The sequence below is a fragment of the Symphalangus syndactylus genome, chromosome X (genome assembly GCF_028878055.3).
Source record: "Symphalangus syndactylus isolate Jambi chromosome X, NHGRI_mSymSyn1-v2.1_pri, whole genome shotgun sequence".
NCBI lineage: Eukaryota > Metazoa > Chordata > Mammalia > Primates > Hylobatidae > Symphalangus > Symphalangus syndactylus.
The window spans coordinates 29,618,794-29,641,662 of record NC_072447.2 but is presented as its reverse complement, the minus strand read 5'-3'; the positions used below and the strand labels follow the sequence as shown (position 1 = coordinate 29,641,662).

Below are 22,869 nucleotides of genomic sequence, written 5' to 3'. Positions count from 1 at the left end.
TTTTGAGATGGAGTCTTGCTCTGTTGCCCAGGCTGGAGTGCAGTGGCGCCATCTCGGCTCACCATAGCAGGTATATATATTTATGGGGTACATGAGATGTTTTGATACAGACATGCAATGCATAATAATCACATCATGGATTATAGGGTATCCATCCCCTCAAGCATTTATCCTTTGAGTTACAAACAATTAATTATACTCTTTAAGTTATTTTAAAATGTATAATTAAGTTATTATTAACAGGTATAATTTTTAATAGTGCACTTTTTCTCTTTCTAAAGTATCCCAATTTTGATGTTAAATGAAAAGGTTGGCTGGGTGCGGTGGCTCACGCCTGTAATCCCAACACTTTGGGAGGCCGAGGTGGGTGGATTACCTGAGGTCAGAAGTTCAAGACCAGCCTGGCGAACATGGCGAAACCCTGTCTCTACTAAAAATACAAAAATTAGCTGGGTGTGGTGGCAGGCGCCTGTAATCTTAGCTACTCGGGAGGCTGAGGCAGGAGAATTGCTTGAACCTAGGAGGTGGAGGTTGCAGTGAGCCGAGATCATGCCATTGCACTCCAGCCTGGGCAACAAGAGCAAAACTCTGTCTCAAAAAAAAAAAAAGAAAAAAAAAGACAAGGTCATCCTAAGAATAGAGATCTGTCGACATAAATATTGCCATGTTCAGGGTCTCATTTGTGCTACCCTGTAAAATTACTGCATCATTAATAACTTCTCCAAAAATATTACTCAATGTTAATAAGAACTTTCAAACATCACCTTAATTAGAGGTCTCCAAGAAAGAAATAATGAGCAGAAACATTATATGCTACATCTACAGAGATAAAGTGAAATGAAGGTGACACTGGACGTATGATAAATCCAATGAGTATTTGCATCCAATTTAGATAATCCAGTTTTGGGGAAAATATTTTCATTGGTAACAACCCAGCTCATTGTCACCTGTCATCTAGATAAATGGCCCAGACCATTATATGAGTTTACCCATGTAAATACAGCCTCCTGAGACGGTCTCAGCCACCTGTTTTAATGTCTTTGAGGAAGAGAGTAGAAGTATCTATTCTAGATACTTCAGCCTATGTGATGCTCCAGCCTATGTGACAGAGTGAGACCCTGTCAAAAAAAAAAAAAAAAACAACAAAAAAAAAAACAAACAAACAAAACCTTAGGCGTAGGACTCTGCTGCTCTGTCACTGACTGAAATACTGAAATATTATTTAAAACAATAAGAGGCAGGCCTCAGCAAAATTATGGACACAGGCAATGTTTGTATGTGTGTGGGAGGTATAATGTATAGGGTACATAGGTTATTGAAAGAAGACTTTCAATACTCACTCATAATCATCCAGGTTTTCCTCTTCTTCAGATGAACTTGACTCAGGGAATTCCCTTAAGAAGAGTTGGGAAAAACGTGAGTGCAAAAAAGCACCAAGAAATAATCCAAGTGCCTAGCCATGCAATATCAAATCCCACCCTGATTTTATCCACCTAAATAACATTTAGATTGTTAGGTTTCTCCTTCTGCACCTGGGAAGGTATCAACACAGCAACAGTAAAGACAGAGTCACTCAAAAGTTGGGCTTATGCCAAGTTTTAATGAAAGAATGGTTCTTTGATACAGGAGATCCCCAGGAGGCCCCCAGAAGAACTTATATTTCTTTGACTTTTTCCAAAGAGTGGGCTCATGAAATAGATGAAGACTCCTTCAGAGATGGCTGCAGTATAAAGTTTAAAAAAATTGGGTTGTGTATATAGCTATTCTTATGGAAGAGTATTCAACTCTAGGTTGCTTTTCTTCCTGCTAGAGATGCCTGGGTCAGATATACCAATGTTTGTGCTACTACTGGTGTATGTCATGGATGCTGGCTAGGAAAAGTCAGTGCAAGAAAAACTAGAACCCAAAAGCCATCCATTCAGGGTTCAGAGAGGCAAACTACATAGACTTTTTTGGTTTATATTTACCTTAAGTACAAAGCCTAGCTGCAAAATTATTGCAAGTTTGGTTAGTTTTCCTGAAAATGGAAGCATATTCTGGATGTAGAGGAATATCTGAATTTGATTTACCATGAAATCTTTGAGGTGGCGTGATTTACATTTCTTTCTTTTTGGTTACTGCTTGCAACATCTTCACTGCTGCTGCTACTGCAAAAAAGAGACATTTTGTAAGTTTATAAACATATGTCTACTTATAAATTTTAAATGACAAAAGCAATTTTGCTCAGATATGCTTTAGCTTTATTTGACATTTTGACCCACACATTTCACTCGTTTGGGAAATTTAAGCTAATGAGTTACTTTCACATTTTGGTTCTTTCAGGCATTCCAATAAAAGCAGTAGTTTGGCAACATTTCTAAACAAAAGAAAATTGTTAATAATGGCTCATAAAGACCCCAAACAATGGAAAATCTAGATTAATAAATCATCTTGACTGGATTTGCCCTGATTTTCTTATATATATGCAAGCATTCTGTCACTCATATAATTTAAAATAGCTTATTTTCCTCTTAGCTATTGTGACTACAATTAAAATTCTTGAAAATGCTGATCTTTTTACTCCTCTGGACACAGATGGATAAGGAGGATTTTCATCATCCTCTGCCATAGATCGTTTTATCTCTTTTATTTGGGGTATTAAGCAGAGCATGAAGTGCCTACTTCTCAAAGTCTAAAGGCTGTTTTATCTGGAATGTAGAACCTATTTCCTATTTGCCTTCATGGTCCAGACTTTTTTCAAAACCACAGTTCATAGAAACAGGCTTCCTTAGCAAGGAAATGCTCCCCTGGCTCTATTTCAAGGAATGCCTAGATAAAGCCCTTAAACTCTAAAATGCCTTTCTCTCCACCTTCCCAAAGAGCCTTGCCCACTACAATAGCTTTTATTTAGCCTTGTTGTTTCTAAAAGCACTTAGAGAATGTCCATCAATAGTGCATCACTTAGGTTTACCTAATATCTATACAACTGGTACTTACGGACATTAAAAATAATCAGGTAATTTGCACAACAATGTAAATGTACTTAACGCTACTGAACTGTATGCTCAAAAATAATCAAGATGGTAAACTTTATGTTATGTATATTTCACCAAAATTAAATGAAAATGAAATTTTAAAAGTCAGGTGTATCCTCCTGTATTCAAATAGGAAAAATACCGAAGATGTCAAGTGAAAAGAACAAATGGCAAAGACTGTATCGTGAGAACTTACTTGCTTTTGTATGCACATGGCCACATGTGCATAGAAAACATTTCAGGGGAATATAAATGGAATATTCTGTAATATTTGAATGATTTAATGGGAGCATAGATTATCTTACTAAATAGAAAATAGATTAAAAAGAAGCTCAGGGGAAGACTGTAAGAATGACAGAAAGTTGATGAAAAGTATTATCCCATATATGAGCTGAGAATCATGGCTGCACTTTAAAAACTCAAGCTCCATGAAGACCTTTTAGCAATTATTATAATTCACTCGCAGATGCAATGCTGCTCATGCTAAGAGGTGATCAATCAATGCTTTGTTAAAATAACTAGCTTCCTGAAGTTCTAGGGAAAATCCACAGTTGGGACTAAGCCTAAGGGGGTGCAAATCTAAGGGAGTGTCAAAAACTCAATAGTAGCAGCAACCCCATGTGAATCAACAGTTCTTCCTGGTTATTTGAAAACAGAGCAGTCAGTTTCACCTCACACCTTTCTCACTGAATCACTGGAGTTTCTGTCAGGAAGGGCACCTGGAACACAATTAACATGACTTTCACTCTCCTTGCATCTGGGTTTACTGATCCTCTCCTTCCACAAGAATAGTGGGCTACAGGCACACAAATGTAACCCCCATCCCTCAGGCACCAGGTATAGATTAATACACTAGGATTCTAGCTCCACTTTGGAATGAAAGGGACCATGGCTTATTATACTGAAAAAAAAAAATCAAGAAGAATACACTTACATTATTTCAAATTCTGTATGGCCCTGTATTATTGAAACTTTGAGTAATTGGCCTTAGGCGAAAATGATGAGGATGGAAAGAACAAAGGAATAAAAGGACATGGGAAAAATAACTAAGAAAAGAGATACATGGTGAGTCAGAGAGATGCTCTGTATCCATTGTGGGGAAAGGCAGACATGACTTCCCTCCAGGGATGCTGATAACTGAGTGAGAAGATGGCAGAGAGTAGATAACATGATAGGAAGGAGGTCTGAGACAGGAAATAAGGAAGGGGAGTCACTTGACCCTTTCCATATGGTCATCTTGCAATTCAATTCAACATTTATTGGGCATCAAGTGTACGGCAAATTCAGTGCCATACCAAGAGATATATACATACACAATTTACATGTTGCCTTCAAGGAATTTTCTTTTTCTTTTTTTGAGACGGAGTCTCACTCTGTCACCCAGGCTGGAGTGCAGTGGCGTGATCTCGGCTCACTGCAAGCTCCACCTCCCGGGTTCACGCCATTCTCCTGCCTCAGCCTCCCGAGTAGCTGGGACTACAGGCACCCGCCACCACGCCCAGCTAATTTTCTGTATTTTTAGTAGAGACGGGGTTTCACCGTGGTCTCGATCTCTGACCTCGTGATCTACCCGCCTCGGCCTCCCAAAGTGCTGGGATTACAAGCGTGAGCCACCGCACCCGGCCTAGGAATTTTCAATTCTGGCTTTAGATAGAATCTTTAGGCTAAAAACTGTGAGAAGACTAATCAGGTCAGGAGAGGTGAGGTTGTACATTCCAAGAAGGCAAGCCATGGCTTTGCTTGAAATGCTATTTGCCATTTGGCTAGTGATACTGAAGCACATTACAAAAGTAAGCCCATCCTAAGCTCTTTCATATAAAGGATAGATTTTAAAGATTCTGTATTCTGGAATGTGGAGATATTTGGGGGGAGAAGGAGGAGAAAGGGAAGGGAATACAATGATCATGCATTATTGAGATCATTAGATTGGATAATTTAAATGGAAAATCTTTGCTTCTCAGCCCCAGTGGAGCCACTGCTTCCCCAGGCTTCTGGCTCAAGCACTGAACATTTTCTGAGAGGACAGCCTAAGACCTGGATCAACAGCTTTGAGGCTGAGGTCCAGGGCAGCAGGGTAGTGTTTACTCTACATGCTGGGCAGCCCATCTGAAAGCTGGGGATTACCTTTTCAGTTTTCTTACTTGCCACCAGTCAGGGAAGTCTTCCCTTGGAATATACTGCATGTTGAAGTTTGGCTGGGAGCCATAGATTTTCTTTGAGTTGCTGTCATATTGGGCTAGAGTGGTACTTGAAGATGGTGGCTGGGAGCCATAGTTTTTCTTTGATTCGTTGTCATATTGGGCTGGAGTGGTACTTGAAGATGGTGCATCCATTTTGAGAACAGGAACTGCCCGAGGTATCTTCAGCTTTGGAGGGGAAGAGATTTTAATACATCACAGTGAGGCACAGATTCAGGTACCAGGAACTGACAAGTATATCAGTTCTTGAAAGAGAGAGAAAGGAAGGAGGGAAGGGAGGGAAGAAGGGAAGGAGGAAGGGAGGAAGGAAAGAGGCAAGGAAAGAAGAAAGGTATGAGCAAGGATATGGAGCAACTGGAACTCATACTTTTGCTAGTTGGAGTATGAAGTGGTACAACAACATTGGAAATTTGTTTGCAGAATCTAGTAAATCTGGATGTGCATCTGGTCATACCCTATGACTCATAAATTTTACGTATATATACCCAACAGGGAAACCAAAGACCTGTAAAAGAATGTTCATAGCAGAATTATTTTAATTAGATAAAAACTAGAAACTGCCTGCATGCCCATCAAGAGGATAAAATAATAAACATGTTGTGGTTGTTGAAGGCTGAATAATGGTCTCCCGAATATGTTCATGTCCTAATTCCCAGAACCTGTGAATACCTTACGTGGTAAAAGAGACTTTGCAGATTGTAATTAAGTTAAGGATTTTGAGATGGGGCGACTATCCCGGATTTTGTGGGGGTGGGCCTGATGTAATCAAAATGGCCCTTATAAAAGGGAGATGAGGTGGTCAGAGATTAGAGAGCTGTGAGGATGGAAGCAGAGGTTAGAGAGCAGAGGAGCTGTGACCTTCTGGTTCTGCAGACAGGGGAAGAAGCCAGGAACCAATGAATGTAAGTACCCCTTAGGAACTGGAAAATGCAAGGAAACAGAATCTTCCCTAAAGCTTCCAGAGGAAACACAGCTGTGCAGACCCATTTTAGATATATGATCTTCCAAACTATAAGAGAATAAATGTATGTTGCTTTAAGTCACTAAATTTGTGTGGTAATTTGTTAGAACAGTAATAAGAAACCAAAACAGTTGTATATTCACACAACTGAATTCTGTACAATGATGACAGTAAATACAATCACATACTAAAAAAATAAGCGAATCTCATAAATTGAAGAAAAGACACACAATAAATGACTTTACACTTTATAATTCCATTCATATAAAAGTCAAAATCAGGCAAACAATCTATGATGTTATAAATCAGGTTAGCAACTACTTTTGGAGGGCAGTAGTGACTGAAAGGGAACATCAGGGTGTCCCTGGGGTTCTGTGATGTTGTGTTTCTTTATCTGAGGGTGGATTATAGAGAAGTGCTCAGTTTGTGAAAACTCATCAAGCTGAACACTTAGGATTTGTGTGCTTTTCAATGTTAATGTTATATTTCAGTTAAAAATTCACAATATGTGTGTGTGTGTCTGTGTGTGCATGTGTGACAGAAAGAGATGCATTTAATATTTTTTTCATGCTTCATTTTACTTTTTCAGAGATTTCATTTACTGAAGGCTTTGACATTCTGGAAATTTTAATTATGCAGGACAGTGTTATTTATGAACTGTGAAGTGGGCTATGTCCAAAGAAAAATGCACTGGGAAGTTCCTGAAATGGAAATCATTTAAGGAAATCTCTTTGAACAGAACAGCTAGAGAGCTGATTTTTATTTCCTCCATTCAGAAAATAAGCCCTCTACTGAATACTCTGGTAAAAAAACAAAACAAAGAAAAGCATACTTTGCATGATACTCTCTGACCCCTGGTTCATTTGGGAAGCTTATAATCAAAACAGGCTTATGAACTCTTAGCCAGTGATTTGCCTAACTGATAATTTTCAATATATTGGCCAAAAAGTTCCCTGCTGGAGACTAGATGCAATGGTTTCTGGCTCTTAAATTATCTTCTGCTCTTAGAGTTGTCAAAAACAAACTTTATTGGTAATTCATCCTTTTTAAAGTGCAGAATTCAGTGACTTTTGTAAATTTATCAACTTGTATAACCACCACCACAGCCCAGTCTTTCCATCACTCCAATAAGATCCTTCATACCTATTTGCAGTCAATTCTCATCCCTACTCTTGTCCCAGGCAACCACTGATCACCCTTTGTTTCTATAGATTTGCCTAATCTGGGCGTTTCTCCTAGGTGTTTTAGAGGGCCATACTTTTCAAGCTTCAGGACTGAGACATATTTTCAAACCCAAACAGCAATGTTGCTAATAACAAAGTAAAAACTCCTAACCATTATAATTGTTTCCTAGGGCTACCATGACAAATTGCTACAAGTTTGGTGGATTAGAACCACAAACATTTATTATTTCACAGTTCTAGAGGCTAGAAGTCAAAATCAACATTTCAGCATTGCCATACTTATTCTGAAGCCTCTAGGATAAAATCTTTCCTTGCCTCTTCCAGCTTCTGGTGGTTCCAAGTTGCTATGGTTTGGATATTCCACCCCTCTAAATTTTATGTTGATGTGTGATCTCCAGTATTGGAGGTAGAGCTTAATGGGAGGTATTTGGGTCATAGGGGTGAATCCCTCATTAACGGCCTAGTGCCATTCTCATGGTAGTGAATGAGTTCTCACTCTATGATTTCCCATGAGAGCTGGTTGTTGAAGAGAGCCTGCTATCTCCCTTCCCTCTCTCGTTTCTTCTCTCTCACCATACAATTTCTGCACACACTAGCTCCCCTTCCCTTCTGCCATGAGTGGAAGCAGCCTAAGGCCCTCATCAGGTGCAGATGCCAGTGCTATGCTGCTTGTACAGCCTGCAGAATGGTGAGCCAAATAAACCTCTTTTCTTTGTCAATTACCCAGCCTCAAGTATTCCTTAGTAGAACACAAATGGACTGAGAAACAGGTGTTCCTTGGCCTGTGGTAACACAACTCCAATCTCTTCCTAGGTCTTCACATGGCCTTCTCCTCTGTGTATCTCTCTGTGTCCTCTCATCTTACTAGTCATTGGATTTATGGCCCACTCTCATCTTTTGTGTGATTTCATCTTGATCTTTAACTAATTACGTCTGCAAAGATCCTAGTTCCAATAAGGTCACATTCTGAGGTTCTACATGGATGTGAAATTTGGGGGACATTATTCAGTCTACTACAATAATGGATAATTTTTTTCTTTCATGTTGATTCACAAAAATTATGTGGCTTTTACTTAGAAAGAGAGAAGTGTGTGCGAATGTGTGTAGCTGAAAATAAGTACCCAAGACACCATAGATCCAATAGATGGGTGGAGATGTCCCCTTGCTTTCAGGTGAACTTCCAGAGAACCACTGGGAAGCCATTTTTTGTGTATCCTGGCATTTGAGGAGGCTCACACCTGCCTGGGAATCCTAAAAACAGAAGGCTGTGGCTATGAACCCAAGAGAGTAGAGTAAAAAGACAGCAGTAGCCTGTACTTCGAGAAAGAGCTGCATACAGCTTAATTAACCAGAGCAATCAAGGTTTTGTTTGTTTTCTTATAGGCCAACTCCACCCTTGGGAAAAAGTTGGCTGACAGCCATCTTGAAAGGTTGAGGGCTGAAAATCCAAGAGCTGGGGATCAGGATCTCTCCCCTGTCATAAAACTACATATGGATCTGCCCTTCAGTAGGAAATTCCTAAAAGTCTCCCATGAGATAAAGAATCAATGCTGGAAAACTCACTCAGATACCACCACCACCAAATCATGATAGAAACAGCTATGTGTGTCTTTTTTTAATTAGACCTCATCTTCCTTGGAACTAACTCTGAAAGTGCCGTGAATCTCAGCACTCCCAAAATCCCTCCCCAAAAGCATGCTGCCAGGTGATGCAGGCCCAAGCTAGGTGACGGATGTCTAACTTGGAATGATGTTTGCAGTCATGTGATAATAACATTGGATGGAACAATTCAGAGGCTGTTCTCATAATTACAAGCAATGGGGACATTTTTATCATTTGAGATTGACTGCAAAACTATGGAATCTGGCAAAGACTTTATTTGGAAGCAGGGAAGAAAACCCACTGAATAGTTTTGAAGGGATAATGGAGGGAAAGAATTATGTTGTTTTCTGCTTTTGTCCTATAGAGTTTCATTTCAACACCAGGATACTTCCATGAAGCAGTCTTGGCCATGTTGATGGTAAGGAAAGAATGACAGCTAATAACAGCTGCCTGTTATGTGTGATGCCATCTTAAGGACATCTCCCGCATGCACCCATTTTTTTTTTTTTGGTGACTATTTATGTGCTTACTGGCTAGGAAAAGACACAACAATGAAATGCAAAAATATGAGATATTACAATGGCTCTATATTTGAATTTGAATCCATTATTAAATACCACCCATAGCTATTATCTAGAGCTCATGGTTTTTCTCTCTTTGCTGAGAAGTCTAAATGAATTCCACATTTTCTAGTCTTGAATCTGGCAACTCTTGGTTTATTTAATATATCCTGACCATGAAAAACATTTTTAGAATGTTGACTTACCACTCTGTCTGGGAAGGTGGGAACTCTGTGTTTCTCTTCATTGACTGCAATATGCAGATTAGCATCTGAACATTAAAACAAAGTAATATCAGAAGGAACTTTAAACAAAACAAAGAGAAACACTCAATGTTATGAATTAAAAGAATGAACCCGCTTGTGTGAGCAATACTCCAGATTAAGTCAATCCAGACACAACATCTGGAGTGATTCTGTAGCTTTCCTATATAAGGCCCAACTCCTATGTAGGCCATGTATCCTGGAAAGAGGAGGGATCAAGGCATCTTGGACAAAAAGAAATAAAGACACCCAACTTTTTCTCTTTTAGTTGTTATGCCCATGGACTTCCCAGTAGCGCAGCAGAAGAAGCCAAGGGAATAAATTATACTTGGACGGATAGACAGTATTACAGCTGCTCAGGAGCTGCAACACCTCTACGCTCTGTAGTTTTCCTCAGAGGCACAGCACCTGTGGCACCCAGAACACATGGTGAGTGTCATCCAGACAGAGCCTAGGAAGGCAATCCCAAGGCAGTGCTCTCTCTGGCCTTTTTCCTGCTCCTTCCAGAAAGTTAGGGCATGGTCAAAGCTGGAATCTGACCTGCTAGGTAATGATAATAGACCACAGACAAAACCACTGGGGAAAATGATTAATACCATAAGGAGACATTACTCCTCAGTCCCTTACAGTGGAGGGAAGACCCATGTGCAGCCAATCTGTATAGTTCATTAAATAACTATAATTCATGAGTATATAGAGCAATGTGATCTAGTTGAGATTAATAAATATTCATTGTATAGTCTAATTAAGATGGAAAACACAATGAATATTTATTAATTGATTTTTGGGGGGTAAAATGACCAGTATTAACATTAACATGATTGTTGGGTATCAATACTGTTATGAAGCGAATTTAAAAAATATTTTATATGCCTGTATCTTTTCCAGTTCATGAAGTTCTATTCTGTAGCTGATCTCATTCAATTCTTTAAAGCCATTGTAATCCAGGCATATTTTGTCCAGGCTGGTAAAACCGTTACCAAAATAAGTTATCTGATTTTGTATTTATCAACAACTTTATGTTAAATAATTATAAACTTTAAATATATATAAGTCCCTCTTGTTTCCCTGGGAATACAACTCTGGATAGAATCTGATTTCACGTAAAGCAACCCCTTCTCTCATGTCATGAAGAAATTAACACACATATAGAGAATGGCAAACTGCTTTAAATATACATTTAAAAATTTGACCATCATTTTAGTATATATGGTGATGAAAAGTGTTACTTAAATTATATCTTTCTTTTTTTAAAAATAATGCTGTTTTTTCAGTTCGTAATTTTTGTTATTTATAAGAAGAGCGAGCCAGTTTTCTTATCAAACTGGAAACCTAGCTGTTTGAGCTATGATGATATATCTAACATATTCTACCTTTTTGGAGTTTATCCTGAACCAAGAAAAATTATGGGAGGAAATAACAGCTCATTGCTTGATTAATGATTCAAATTTTAAAAATGTTTCTCATGAAATGAAAGAATGGCAGATGTTAATATTGTTATTATCTTAATGACCATGACTCAATTGACCCTAGAATGAGATTTCATTTGTCACATAGCATCTGCAAGGCTGAATTTTCATGATGCCAACCAATCTGGCACATCTTGTTTTCTGGCAAGCTCTTCTGGCCTCTGGCAGGTTTAGCCTAATGGAGCGCTATCCACTCAGTGTCCAGTCCAACAGAGGAATCACACATTACATGCTTCCCAGAGGGTACATCCTGGGGCTGCTTTACAACTCTGCTGGCAACACAGGAACTTCCCGTCCACGAAGAACCCACTATGGTACTTGACCAGCAGGTGGGGGTTACCCCTTATCTCTGAGGAGCAGACAGGAAGAAAACAAGACGTTAGCAAACGTTGATCCAAGAGGAGAAACATTCAGTAAGTGCTTTTATCACAGAACAATAAAAACCCCATTTGGCCAGCAACCAAGGTAAGAGCAAATCGTTCCGGAAGGATATAGGTCTTTCACTCAACAGTTAATAAGCCAAAAAGAAAAAAAAGTCTAACCATGAGTGTGTTGAGAACAACACAATTACGTATCATTTTTGAAGAAAAAATAACTAGTAAAATGCATATACAGATCAGCTTGATGTTAGGATTTTAGAGATGTATCTGTAAAGAAAGTGAGTGGGTTACAACACATGGTGTTTTCTTGTGGCAGAAGGGTAAGGGTGGGGCTAAATTTTAGCAAAAGGTTCTAAAAAAAAAGGCCTGGATAAACATACACTTCCATCTACTTTTCATTGTGAAAATTTTCACATGTACAGAAAAGTTTCAAGAATAAGATTAATACAAAGAGCATCCATATGCCTTTTACCTAGATTCACCAATTATTAACTGATTGCCACATTTGCTGTATCTCTTTCTCTCTGTACATATGTATTATTTTTTAAATTTTAAAATCATGATTATATTGTGCTTAATAATTTATGAGGAAGTAGTAGATGGTATGACCTAAATAATGTCATCCATAAATGCTTCAGTACATAACTTATATTAACAAGGATGTTCCCTTATATAACTGTAATACGATTATCAAACTCAGGAAATTTAACACTGATACAATGTTATTATTATTAATTTTTAAAATTTTTAAATTTTTATTTTACTTTAAGTTCTGGGATACATGTGCAGAATGTGCAGGTTTGTTACATAGGGATACATGTGCCACGGTGGTTTGCTGCACCCATCAACCCATCATCTAGGTTTTAAGCCCCCCATGCATTAGGTATCTGTCCTAATGCTCTCCCACCCCTTGCCCTTCATCCCCCAACAGGCCCTGGTGTGTGATGTTCCCCTCCCTGTGCCCATGTGTTCTCATTGTTCAACTGTCACTTATGAGTGAGAACATGCAGTGATTGGTTTTCTGTTCCTGTGTTAGTTTGCTGAGAATGATGGCTTCCAGCTTCATCCATGTCCCTGCAAAGGACATGAACTCATTCTTTTTTATGGCTGCATTTATTATGTAAAATATATTTCATCTTTAAAATTTTTCCAATTATTCCAATAATGTCCTTTATAATCACTCACTTTTTTTCTGATCAAGGATCCAATTCAAAATCAAACATGGCACTTAGTTTCCCTTAATTTAGAACTGTTTCTCATCCCTTCATTGACTTCTGTGACTTTGACATGCTTATACTAAGGAATGAATGGTTTATGGGGCTACTTTCCTAGGAATATGTGCATATTTTAAAAAGCCACGGGAATAGGGCAATGTATAATTCAAATAAATGAAATTGTAATCTATAACAAGTTAGCCTCTTTTGAAATACAACAGAGAAACCTACAAGATCTTAGTATATTTTAAGAAGAGTATCTAGGTGAGAAGGGCTGGTTCTATGTGTGCCTTTAACTCTTTCTCTCTTGACTTTATGTTCATCTCGAGGTTTCCTTATGTTGATCCCAGGAGAGTTATGCTTATCCTTACAGTCCTGACTCAAGGAAGCGTATGGAGATAATAATTACTTTGCTGGGTCATTGGGAGGCTGTTAGATAATGTATGTAAAGCACCCAGCAGTGTTTGGCCCAGAGTAAGTAGATGTTCAATAAACAGTGGGCTTTAGTGATATCATTCCCTTAATTTAACTTAGCTCAGTTTAGCTGAAAATGCTGGCATTAAAAAACTTTACTAATGAGAATTAAAGGGAAATTATGACAGAAATCACAAAAGGCAAAAAGAGTTAAAATTATAAAACATAAGCTGCTGATTTTGGTTCCAAATGGCCATTGCACTCTCTTGGGCACATTACTTGCCTTCCTGCTCTCTAAGCTTCTGGCCTCCACGTGTTGGGATTCCTATTATTTCCTTACTACATGGATTTGGTTTCCTGGGTAACTAATTCTTTTTCCAACCAAATCCAAAAGTCCACATTGCAACAGTCTCACCACCTAATAATGACAATAAGAGGAACTCATATATTCGTATATCTATAGGACTTTACATTTACATGTTTTCCTTTACATATGTCCTCTAATTTAATCGATTCAAGAACCTGAGGGGTAGCTATTGTTATTACACCTCTCACAGAGTTAGGTAAACTGAAGTGCAGAGAGCTAGTACAATCACTCAAGTTCACAAGCTTAATAAATAGCAGAACTGAGACTCAGCCTCAGGCTTTTTCCACTACATTACGATGTACAGGTGCCAACTCCTCTGCAAAACCCCCTTCTGTTTTAATTTTTGGAAGGAAGGGCACATTTTTTCCACATCTGGTTAGCTGAATTCAGAACCATGATAGTTGACACACACTCCTATGTTACCACTGAGTCAGCCCAAACCTTCCAAGTGTAGGTTAACATCTGGAAAATTCTGTCTTAAATGTCTACCTCAGTTTATAATGCTTGAGCCAAATAATAGACACAAAAGGCAGGAGGAGTCATTATAGCACAATGAAACGTTGTAGGGGAGAATATTTGAGCAGGAGAACCTCTTTGTTTTCCTGCAGCAGGTTGGTTGGCCAACTTGACAGCAAATCTCACACACCTTCTTTCTCACTATCTTCCAGCACAGAGACTGGAAAAAAAAGATACTGTCTTCTTGCCTCCTTTGTACACATCAATGGCCATCAGATATAGTTCTGGATGATGTGACATAAGCACAAGTTTGCAGGGAGGCTTCTAGGAAGGCTTGGAATCTCTCCTGCATCCTCTAAGGATAACAGAGCAGAAAGCTAGGAGGAGCCTGCATCCCTACTGACTTCACTGAGTTGCTGCACTGGCCCTTGACTGACTGCCTATCTTTGCATTTGTTACTATGGGAGAAGAACAAAAGTGGATTTGTTTCAGCAACTGTTTGATGCCTTTTTACCTGCAGCCCAAAACATCACTAACTGATACAAACCACTTATTGTGCATAGAGACAAACCACTTATTGTGCCTATGGCAGCTGTAGTGATGGGGACTCTCTGCAGTTTTATGAGGGGCTAGGAGATGTGTTTTTGCTTCTTTCTCTGCTCTTGCTTTACATTTCGTATGTCTTCACATGAGCTGCTCAGACACATGAGATCTAGCAGGGCATGACCAAGAGCTGTACATAGGACATAGCACCTACCGCTCAGGAAATTCCACCAAAGGAGACTAAATGGGAAGCAGAATCTTAGAGCTCCTCCTAGAAGCCCTACAGTAACCACAGTGACTCATATTTGTGCATAAGATATTTTAATATATTTATGAGTGTCTTATCTGTGGCTCGTGACTGCTCTAGGAGAAAAGAAATGTGATCTCCTATTTGACAGGTCAGGATTAACTTAAACCCAGAGATGGTAGATGATTTTATTAGATGACACAGCAAAGCAGGACTTTGCTGCAGGTGTGTCTAACTCTAGAGGGGTTGCCTTTCTCATTTCAATGAGCTGGTGGTGGGTAGAGGGAAGCTTCTGTCCCCCAATGGCCACTTGCTACCTGCAGAATGGGTTGCTAAACCTTTTTATGCAAAGGAAAAATTAAGCCCTATGTGTGAAAAGGGTGTATTTGCATCAAAGTGGAGTAACTGTGTGTAATTTGAAGTATACCAAGAAAGAACTATAACCTAAAACTAAACTAAACTAAACTAAACTAAACTAAGCTAAAATCTTCCTCCATCTAGGAGCATAATACCTGAAATTTCACAAGTGGAGACATTCATTTGAGTTAAATATTGTCTTCACACCATTACCCATCTTGAAAATATCACAGATGGAAATACTATAGTGCCAAATCATTAACAATGATTCTCTCCCTTCTACCAAAAGTTGTTACCAGGGCGGCGTAAACATCACTGAATAAAAGCTTCATTAAATCTTCAGTTTTGCCTAGCATTTACAATGTATTGGTTAAAAAATCAGGTTTAGGTTATTGAGTTCTGAGTCCCTCATTACTATATCTATGACATTGGCTATGTTTTAAAAACTTCACTTGTCTGAAAAATGGAGAATAATATTACCCCTTTCAATAGAGTTTTCAAGAGGGTTACCTAAAAAAATGTTTTACAAGCATTTGATAAAGTAGCTGGCAAATGGTAAATGCTCAGTATAAGTATTAGATGTAACTTTCTATAAACATCAAAAGTGTGGTAGCTACAGGACTTGACATAGCCCCATGATGACCTAGACTTTCCCCTGGTAAATGCAAGCATACTGAGTGGAGAGCAGGTGGCCTGGCTTCCCCTAAGCTGCTGGGAAGGCACAATACCGGCTCTGTGCGGGCCAGGGAATCCGATCCACAGGCTTCCTGTATGTGACAATGAGAAAGCAAAAATGAGGATGAGTCTGACACATTCCCTGAGGTTGGTAGGAAAATCAGTAGATTGTCTCTTGGCATTGAGTCTTTTTACTGCCATATCTTTCCTCCACCAAGCCTCAAAAAACGACTCTCTTTTATGACTTTTTTTTGGCCTTTCTCTTTCAACATTTCTTTTTTTGAATTACCTTTTTGTAATGCTTTCAACCACTGACTTCGGCTCTCTTCATTTGATGCATAGACATAGAGAAGCCCATCTTTATAGACAATCTGGAAAGGAAAATATTTGGTGTGTTTATATATAATTGCACCATACTTCACTTTGGTGCACCTGCAAACTTTCTGTCATCCAAAAGAAACCTTGAGTTTGCTTATATAGTATACATCAGCTCTGGAATTAGATGAAAAAAATTTGCTTAAAAAACCCTCCAGCTATCAATTTGTTTTATCCCAGACACTTCTATACTTTGGAAAATTACGGCGATGATGTACCTAATAGTAGTGCTGAACACTGAGTTCTCATCAGGGACGCCCTGGACTATGGACATTAATATGTTAGACATTACACGTGTCTTAGTATTGTTCTGGTCCATTTGCCTACCCAGTGCATGATTTCCTTACAGCCCACTGGAAAATGTTTAACTGCTCTATCTTTAAAAATACCTTCAGGGATGGAATGTTCTTTACTCTGCTGTGTCATCTCTGCCAATATCCATATATTCTGATCATTATACAGTTCATACTTACATTGAGTAAAAATATGTCTCCCTGTTACTTCCATCTGTTTCATCATGTGGCACCCCAGGAATCCCCAGAATATATACTTTTCTGTTTCTTAAGACAGATGTTTAAACGTTTGAAGATTACAATATCTTCTCCAGATCCTTCTCTAGTTTATTCAACTCTTGTTGGTAAATATACACAGCATTTGTTACACACTTACTAGTTGCTGGGCTCTTTCCTAGCTACTTCACTATTTTAATCTTATTTCAACTCTGTGAGAAATAGAAGTTGAGTATGTGTTCACGGTTGCACAAGTATAAGTGGTGGAACTAGGAACTCTGTGGGGGCTCCAAAGCCTGTGATCTTTTGAGCACCTATGCCTCTATGAGGTGAGTTTGCAGCATCTTCCATGAGCATGCCCTCCCCTGGTTTCCCCCAACTGGGTAATTTTTTTAATGAAAACAATGTTTATGTAGAGATGAGGTCTCGCTATGTTGCCCAGGCTAGTCTTGAACTCCCAGCCTTAAGTGATCCTCCCTCCTTGGCCTCCCAAAGTGCTGGGATTACAGTCATGAACCACTGTGCCTGGCCTGGTAATATTTTTTCCAAATGGGAAGTATGGGTTGTTAATCAACTGGATTATTGTATTTCATTTTTGGCCACAGTTTCCTAATACTAGCACTGGGTAGTCAGGCCATCTGAAAGACAATCCATCTAACTTTAGATCAGAAATGTAAGTTTTTATGCTATAAGAAAAGTAAGGCATGACTTAGATTAGGCCACTTCCAAAAGGTACTGCCAGCATACACTCTATACCATACCATTGTTTAAAATACTTCAGGGTAAAATGAAAACTCCTTAGCATGGTCACCTCTCCAGGCTCATCTCTTTCACTGTCACATGGGCTTCTCTATTCATAGGGACTACTTAGTGCTCTCTAAATGTGTCATACTATTTCACTCATCAGTGCCTTGACACCTGCTGCTTCCTTTGTCCCACTGTCCTTCTCATATTTGCTGGGTTAAATTTTACTTGTCCTTCCCAACTTGAGTGTCACCTCCAATAGAATATCTCTCTAGCCTCTTGGAGTGAGGAATGAAGCTTCCACATCCTGGGACTCCATGGATGCATTCTGCTGGCCTCCATCTTAACACTCACCCTCACTGCTTTGTATTGGTCTGTGTATTAGTCTATTTTGCCACTTCCCTGTAAATGCCCTGGGGTAGGGGCAGTGTTTATTCCCCATAGTATGCCTACTACTGTGTACCACGTCGGAGATACTCAACAATGTTTGTTAAAAGAGATGATCAGACCTGAGGCAGGTCAGGTCACTGCGACTTACGCTCCTGTCTTGCTTCGCTTCCCTCCAGGGAAGGCAGATTGGTGGATTTTAGCAAAATGCCCAACTCCCATGTGGGAATATTCCAAGCCTTGTTTAGATTATTTTGAAATATCATTATTTTTCCTAGATATACTGAGTTCACGATAGAAAAATTAAAGGAAGAACTATCCACCCAGTGCAATGTCGTTCTTCCCTTTACCTGAAATGGGTACTGTCTCTCCACAGGCGTCTGCTCCTCGAGATTTACTTTCTCCACACATCTGATTTTCTTAATTTCAATGGATCCTTTTCTGCTGCCCCTTTTCTGAATTAAAAAACAAAATGTAAGATACTTCCTGCAATATATCCTGGTGCACAAGGAAAGGCATAAAGCTCAAGTTATGCTTGAAAGGGAGATTGGGGTAGGGGGTGGGCAATGGAGAGTCACTTCCTATTACCCCGTAATAGTCAAAATCCAATGACAACACAATCTATTCCTTGAGTCTGGACACAAACACATATATTCCAGTGGTTAATAATCTTGTTTGATTATCTTGAAATGTGTTTCAAATCACCTACCATGTGGTTAATATACTCAGGAAAATCAAGATTTAACTTCTGCAAAGCATCTTCATTTTGGCTCAACTTTATGACAGTATTTCAGTATTTTTACTATAGTAGAATTCTCAACTGTACAGGAATAGTCTCATTTCTAGCATTGTTTTAAAGCACTATTGCCATTTAAGGCTGGGTAATTATTTGTTGTGAGGACTGTCCTGTGCACTGCAGGATGGTTAGCTGCATTCTTGGCCTCTACTCACTAGATGCCTTTAACACTTACTGTTCCTATCCCCCAGTTGGAACAACCCAAAATATCTCCAGTCTTTTCCCAATGTCACCCGGGGAGCAAAAATGCCCTCAGTTGAGAACCACTGTTCTAAAGTTATAATTTGCCTTAGTAAAGTTAACTAATGTTTTAAAATCCTTTATCTTGAATTCATTATACTTTCATTAAGAAAAGGTCATGTGATGAGTGGATAGAAGAGGATCTTCACTGTGTAAGTTAAGAAACCTGATATTCTTTCATTATGATCAAGTACTTTGTGGAGACTTAGGAAAAATAATAAATAGTATAAAAATAATGGAACACATGATGTCTTACCATTTTGTCATATTCGTAGTAGGAAAGGTTTGTTTTGGTCAAAACAAAAAGCCGTTCTTTGTAATTATTTGGTGACATTTTCTTCTTTTGCTGTGACCTTTTGAGAAGAAGTTCTTCTAGAATAGATTTTGTATCCATATTATCATCCTAAACAAAATAAATAATTAAAATGAGTATTTGCAGCATCTAGGTAAGTTCTCTTTAACCTTCATATCTTTTCCTCAACGATTTCCTATTAAGGGATAATATAAACGCTAATTTTACTAAATGAGACTGATTTAGGATTACAGAATAAATTACACAATAGCTACAGTTTTTCTGATGCCTTTGCTTTGGGTTTTATAAATATGTTGATTTTTAAAAAGCACTTTATACATTTGACTCCTCCCACTGTGGATAATAAATTCATCATCTTTGCCCCATTCTTCAGACCCCCTTATCAAAATGCTCCTTACTCTTTAAACGTTCTATATGTGTTGGTTGAATTGAATTGGATATAATAAAACTTTAGAAAATTTAACTCCAGACAGCTCGCAATTTATGAAGTAATGGCCAGTAATTTGACCAAATTACCCAAACCACCATGAGACACTGACATTATTGTAAATAACACCCGCAGCCCCTGATCATGACCAGATCTTTAACATAAATTACACAGGTATAATTTTCAATATCTATGAGAATTTAAAATCACAGCGAATGCCTAAGATAAGATAAAATCAGGAAAATATATGAGGGTGCACTAACAGATGCTATCAAAAGAGATTTAAAAGAACTGAAAAAATGAGTACATTTACAAGGCAAAAAGACCCTTCCTTTTTATCCCAAAATCACGTAAAACATTAAAACTTAAGGTATTTCTGAAAAATAAATGCATTAATTTTCTAGTTCTACTAACAGTTACTTCAACCCTCAGTCTGATATCAGGTCTGATCATGAAAAGTAGCAATGTTGAGCAGTAGGCCAGAGAGACAAACTTTTTTATATTCTTCTTTGCTTTGTGAAATTGCATCATTATTTGAATTCACATGCCCAATAGTTAAAATCTTTCTTTATTGATAATCTGAAGGCTTTACTCACCTTAGACTCGCTAGAGCCGAAGTATACGTGTGGGTCCTTAACTTTGACTCTCAAGCTCTAAGCAAAAAGTTACTGCTTTGAGGCACCATCACTCATATTCCCTCTGGCTATGCCAGGGTCATGCATTAAAAAGAAGATATTTGCATCCCACTCATCAGTCTTGATCAGGAAGCACCCACACAGGCATTGCTCTGTCTGCATGGAGGCGGGCGCCAAGTGAACCCATCCAATCACTAGAGGGCACTTCTCACTGGCCTGGGAGTACATAGTTTGGTGAAACTACCCATACAGACCCGTGCAAGAGACATTTTATTCTCACTGGCCTGAGTACATTTTATTCTCACTGGCCTGACCCACTATGGCAGAAGAGTGAAATGAAAGGGAGACTAAGAAATACAGCCTGGCATTGAATTAACCATGGTTGGCTCCAGCCAGCTTTCCTCCTAACATAGACCACACAACTCTCAAAGTGGAATTAAGAAAACCAGCTTTGATTATTTACTATACAGAACGAAAGATTATTTATTAATTCCTAAAATGTCCTCCAAGGGCGTTATTTGATTTTTAGACAGAAGTAGTGGAAATCTTATCCATTCGATATAATAAAGTCTTAGTTACTTTTTGCTTGGGTATTGTTTTAGCTATTTAAAAAGGATAATTCTTTCACAAAAGTATAATGGGTTTCTTCTGAGTACAGTGGGTGCTATTTGCCACAGTCACCGGTTTCTTTGCCCAGTGATCAAAGACAGGGCAGAGACCAGGGTATAGTAGAGCCTATGCCTTCCTTTTATCTCTGCTTCCATTGTGAACTCTACATATCCACCTGCCCAAATAAGCTTATTTTCTACATCCAAAGTCTGTGGCCAGAAGAGAATTTGCTCAGAGACTTATGGAAACAATGAGGGTCTACTTTTTTTGAGTGAAAGCCTCCTTTGGGGAGGCAATATCACACTGGACATAGCTGTAGGGTACTTTGGCCTTTTATATTTCTGTATTTTACTAATGAAGCAGAAGGAGAAAACTGTGAAAACTCTTGTCAATTTTTTATATCCACAGCTGAAACATCATTCCTCAAAGCAGATTGCTAATTAAATAGATCCAATTAGTTGAATAGAAACTTTACTTTTTAATTTTTTTAGATGCTGAATCAATTTGTGACATTAACAACACTGTTTTAAAAATGTAAAAATTCCAATGTCCAAGGTGCTATTCAGTCTTTCCCAGTACTAGGTGCTGGTATACATATTTTTCTATCTATAGAACTTTCACACCTAGGCGGGGCACAGTGTCTCATGCCCGTAATCCCAGCATATTGCACATTAGGAGGCTGAGGAGGGAGGATCACTTGAGGTCAGGAGTTTGAGACCAGCCTGGGAAACATAGTGAGATCCTGTCTCTAGGAAATTTTTTTAACAAATTAGCAGACATGGTGGCATGCACCTGTAGTCCCAGCTACTAGGGAGGCTGAGGCGGGAGGATCACGCCACTGCACTCCAGCCTGGGCGACAGACTGAGACCCTGTCTTCTAAAAAAATAATAATAATAAAGAAAGAAAAATAAAGCTTTTATGTGCATCACACTAAAGGTGAGAATTTTTGGAATTTTATATAAAAAATTAATAAGATGAGTCACAGAGACCACTGACAAATTCACAAAGTTGCCTCGTATATTGAAAGGAAGAACATTGAGTAAAAAGGAAGGTATTGAGCCCTCAAGCACCTTCTCCAGTAAACCTCCAAGGGTTTACAAGCGTTGTTGCATCTGATGAAATATAACTTGTGAAATTTCAACATAATTGTTCATTTCAAAATCCTACTCTTCATACATTTTTTTGCTTTCATTTTAAGATTCGTATGCAATATATGTTTATTCTATAAAGCCAAGAGATACAGACAGGGAAAAGAAAAACACAGCACATCTCTAGATGTTTTTCTTGTCAAATATTTGTGTATATATGCTTATTTTCTCAAAGATGGGTTCACATACTGTGCACTTGAGTCTGTAATATGTTGTTCTCATGTAACACACACCTGAAGCCACACATTTTTGAGGTACCCATCCAAGAGGAACAGTCCTTCAAAGCTCCAGTCCCTGAGCTGGGCTACTGAGGCTTCCTAACAGTCTTGAAGGACCCCGCCTTGATAACTCAAGCTTTTTTCGTTTCCAAATCAGTTTCTTCTAAGATAAACCATGTGGTTTCCTCTCAGGCTTGGACTTGCCTTTCTCCTTCTATTTATTTCTGTCCCTTCCTTATACTTCTCCTTTCTCCTCTACATGGCCTAAATTCTCATTTGAAAACATTCCTATGGTCTCTCTTGATATAGAAGGATAGTTGGATAGTTGCTGATGATTAATTTTTAGGAATGCAATATCTTCCCCCCTCGTATTTTGACAATAAATAAACAGGGCTCACTGTTAAGTCAAATGCCTGTCCAACAACTAGCAAACCCTGCTCTCCTTATGCTTATTTAAGGAAAATTCAGTTGGGAAGGTGAAACAAAAAACCTTTTATAGTAAAATGAGATCCTAAACCCAGTCAGTATTAACAAGAAATCTATTTCCATAGTGGAGCTAGTGG

The 22,869-nt window shown here is 38.6% G+C and overlaps 1 protein-coding gene across 8 annotated transcripts in view; it reads right to left on the bottom strand.

The window, feature by feature from the left end:
* The window catches only part of BMX (BMX non-receptor tyrosine kinase), a 63,637-nt gene that overhangs the window by 29,333 nt on the left and 11,435 nt on the right, over positions 1 to 22,869 (bottom strand). For 4 of the 8 annotated variants that reach the window (XM_063634549.1, XM_055269237.2, XM_063634553.1 and 1 more), the window contains 8 exons: positions 19,212 to 19,358; positions 18,270 to 18,374; positions 16,194 to 16,275; positions 11,481 to 11,600; positions 9,726 to 9,790; positions 5,139 to 5,380; positions 2,070 to 2,147; positions 1,341 to 1,394 (listed from right to left, as the gene is read on the bottom strand). In XM_063634549.1, coding sequence (XP_063490619.1) covers positions 1,341 to 1,394; positions 2,070 to 2,147; positions 5,139 to 5,380; positions 9,726 to 9,790; positions 11,481 to 11,600; positions 16,194 to 16,275; positions 18,270 to 18,374; positions 19,212 to 19,358 — 893 coding nt within the window. The remainder of the gene's footprint in view (positions 1 to 1,340; positions 1,395 to 2,069; positions 2,148 to 5,138; positions 5,381 to 9,725; positions 9,791 to 11,480; positions 11,601 to 16,193; positions 16,276 to 18,269; positions 18,375 to 19,211; positions 19,359 to 22,869) is intronic. The other 4 variants (XM_063634550.1, XM_055269238.2, XM_063634551.1 and 1 more) reach the window with 3 other exon arrangements.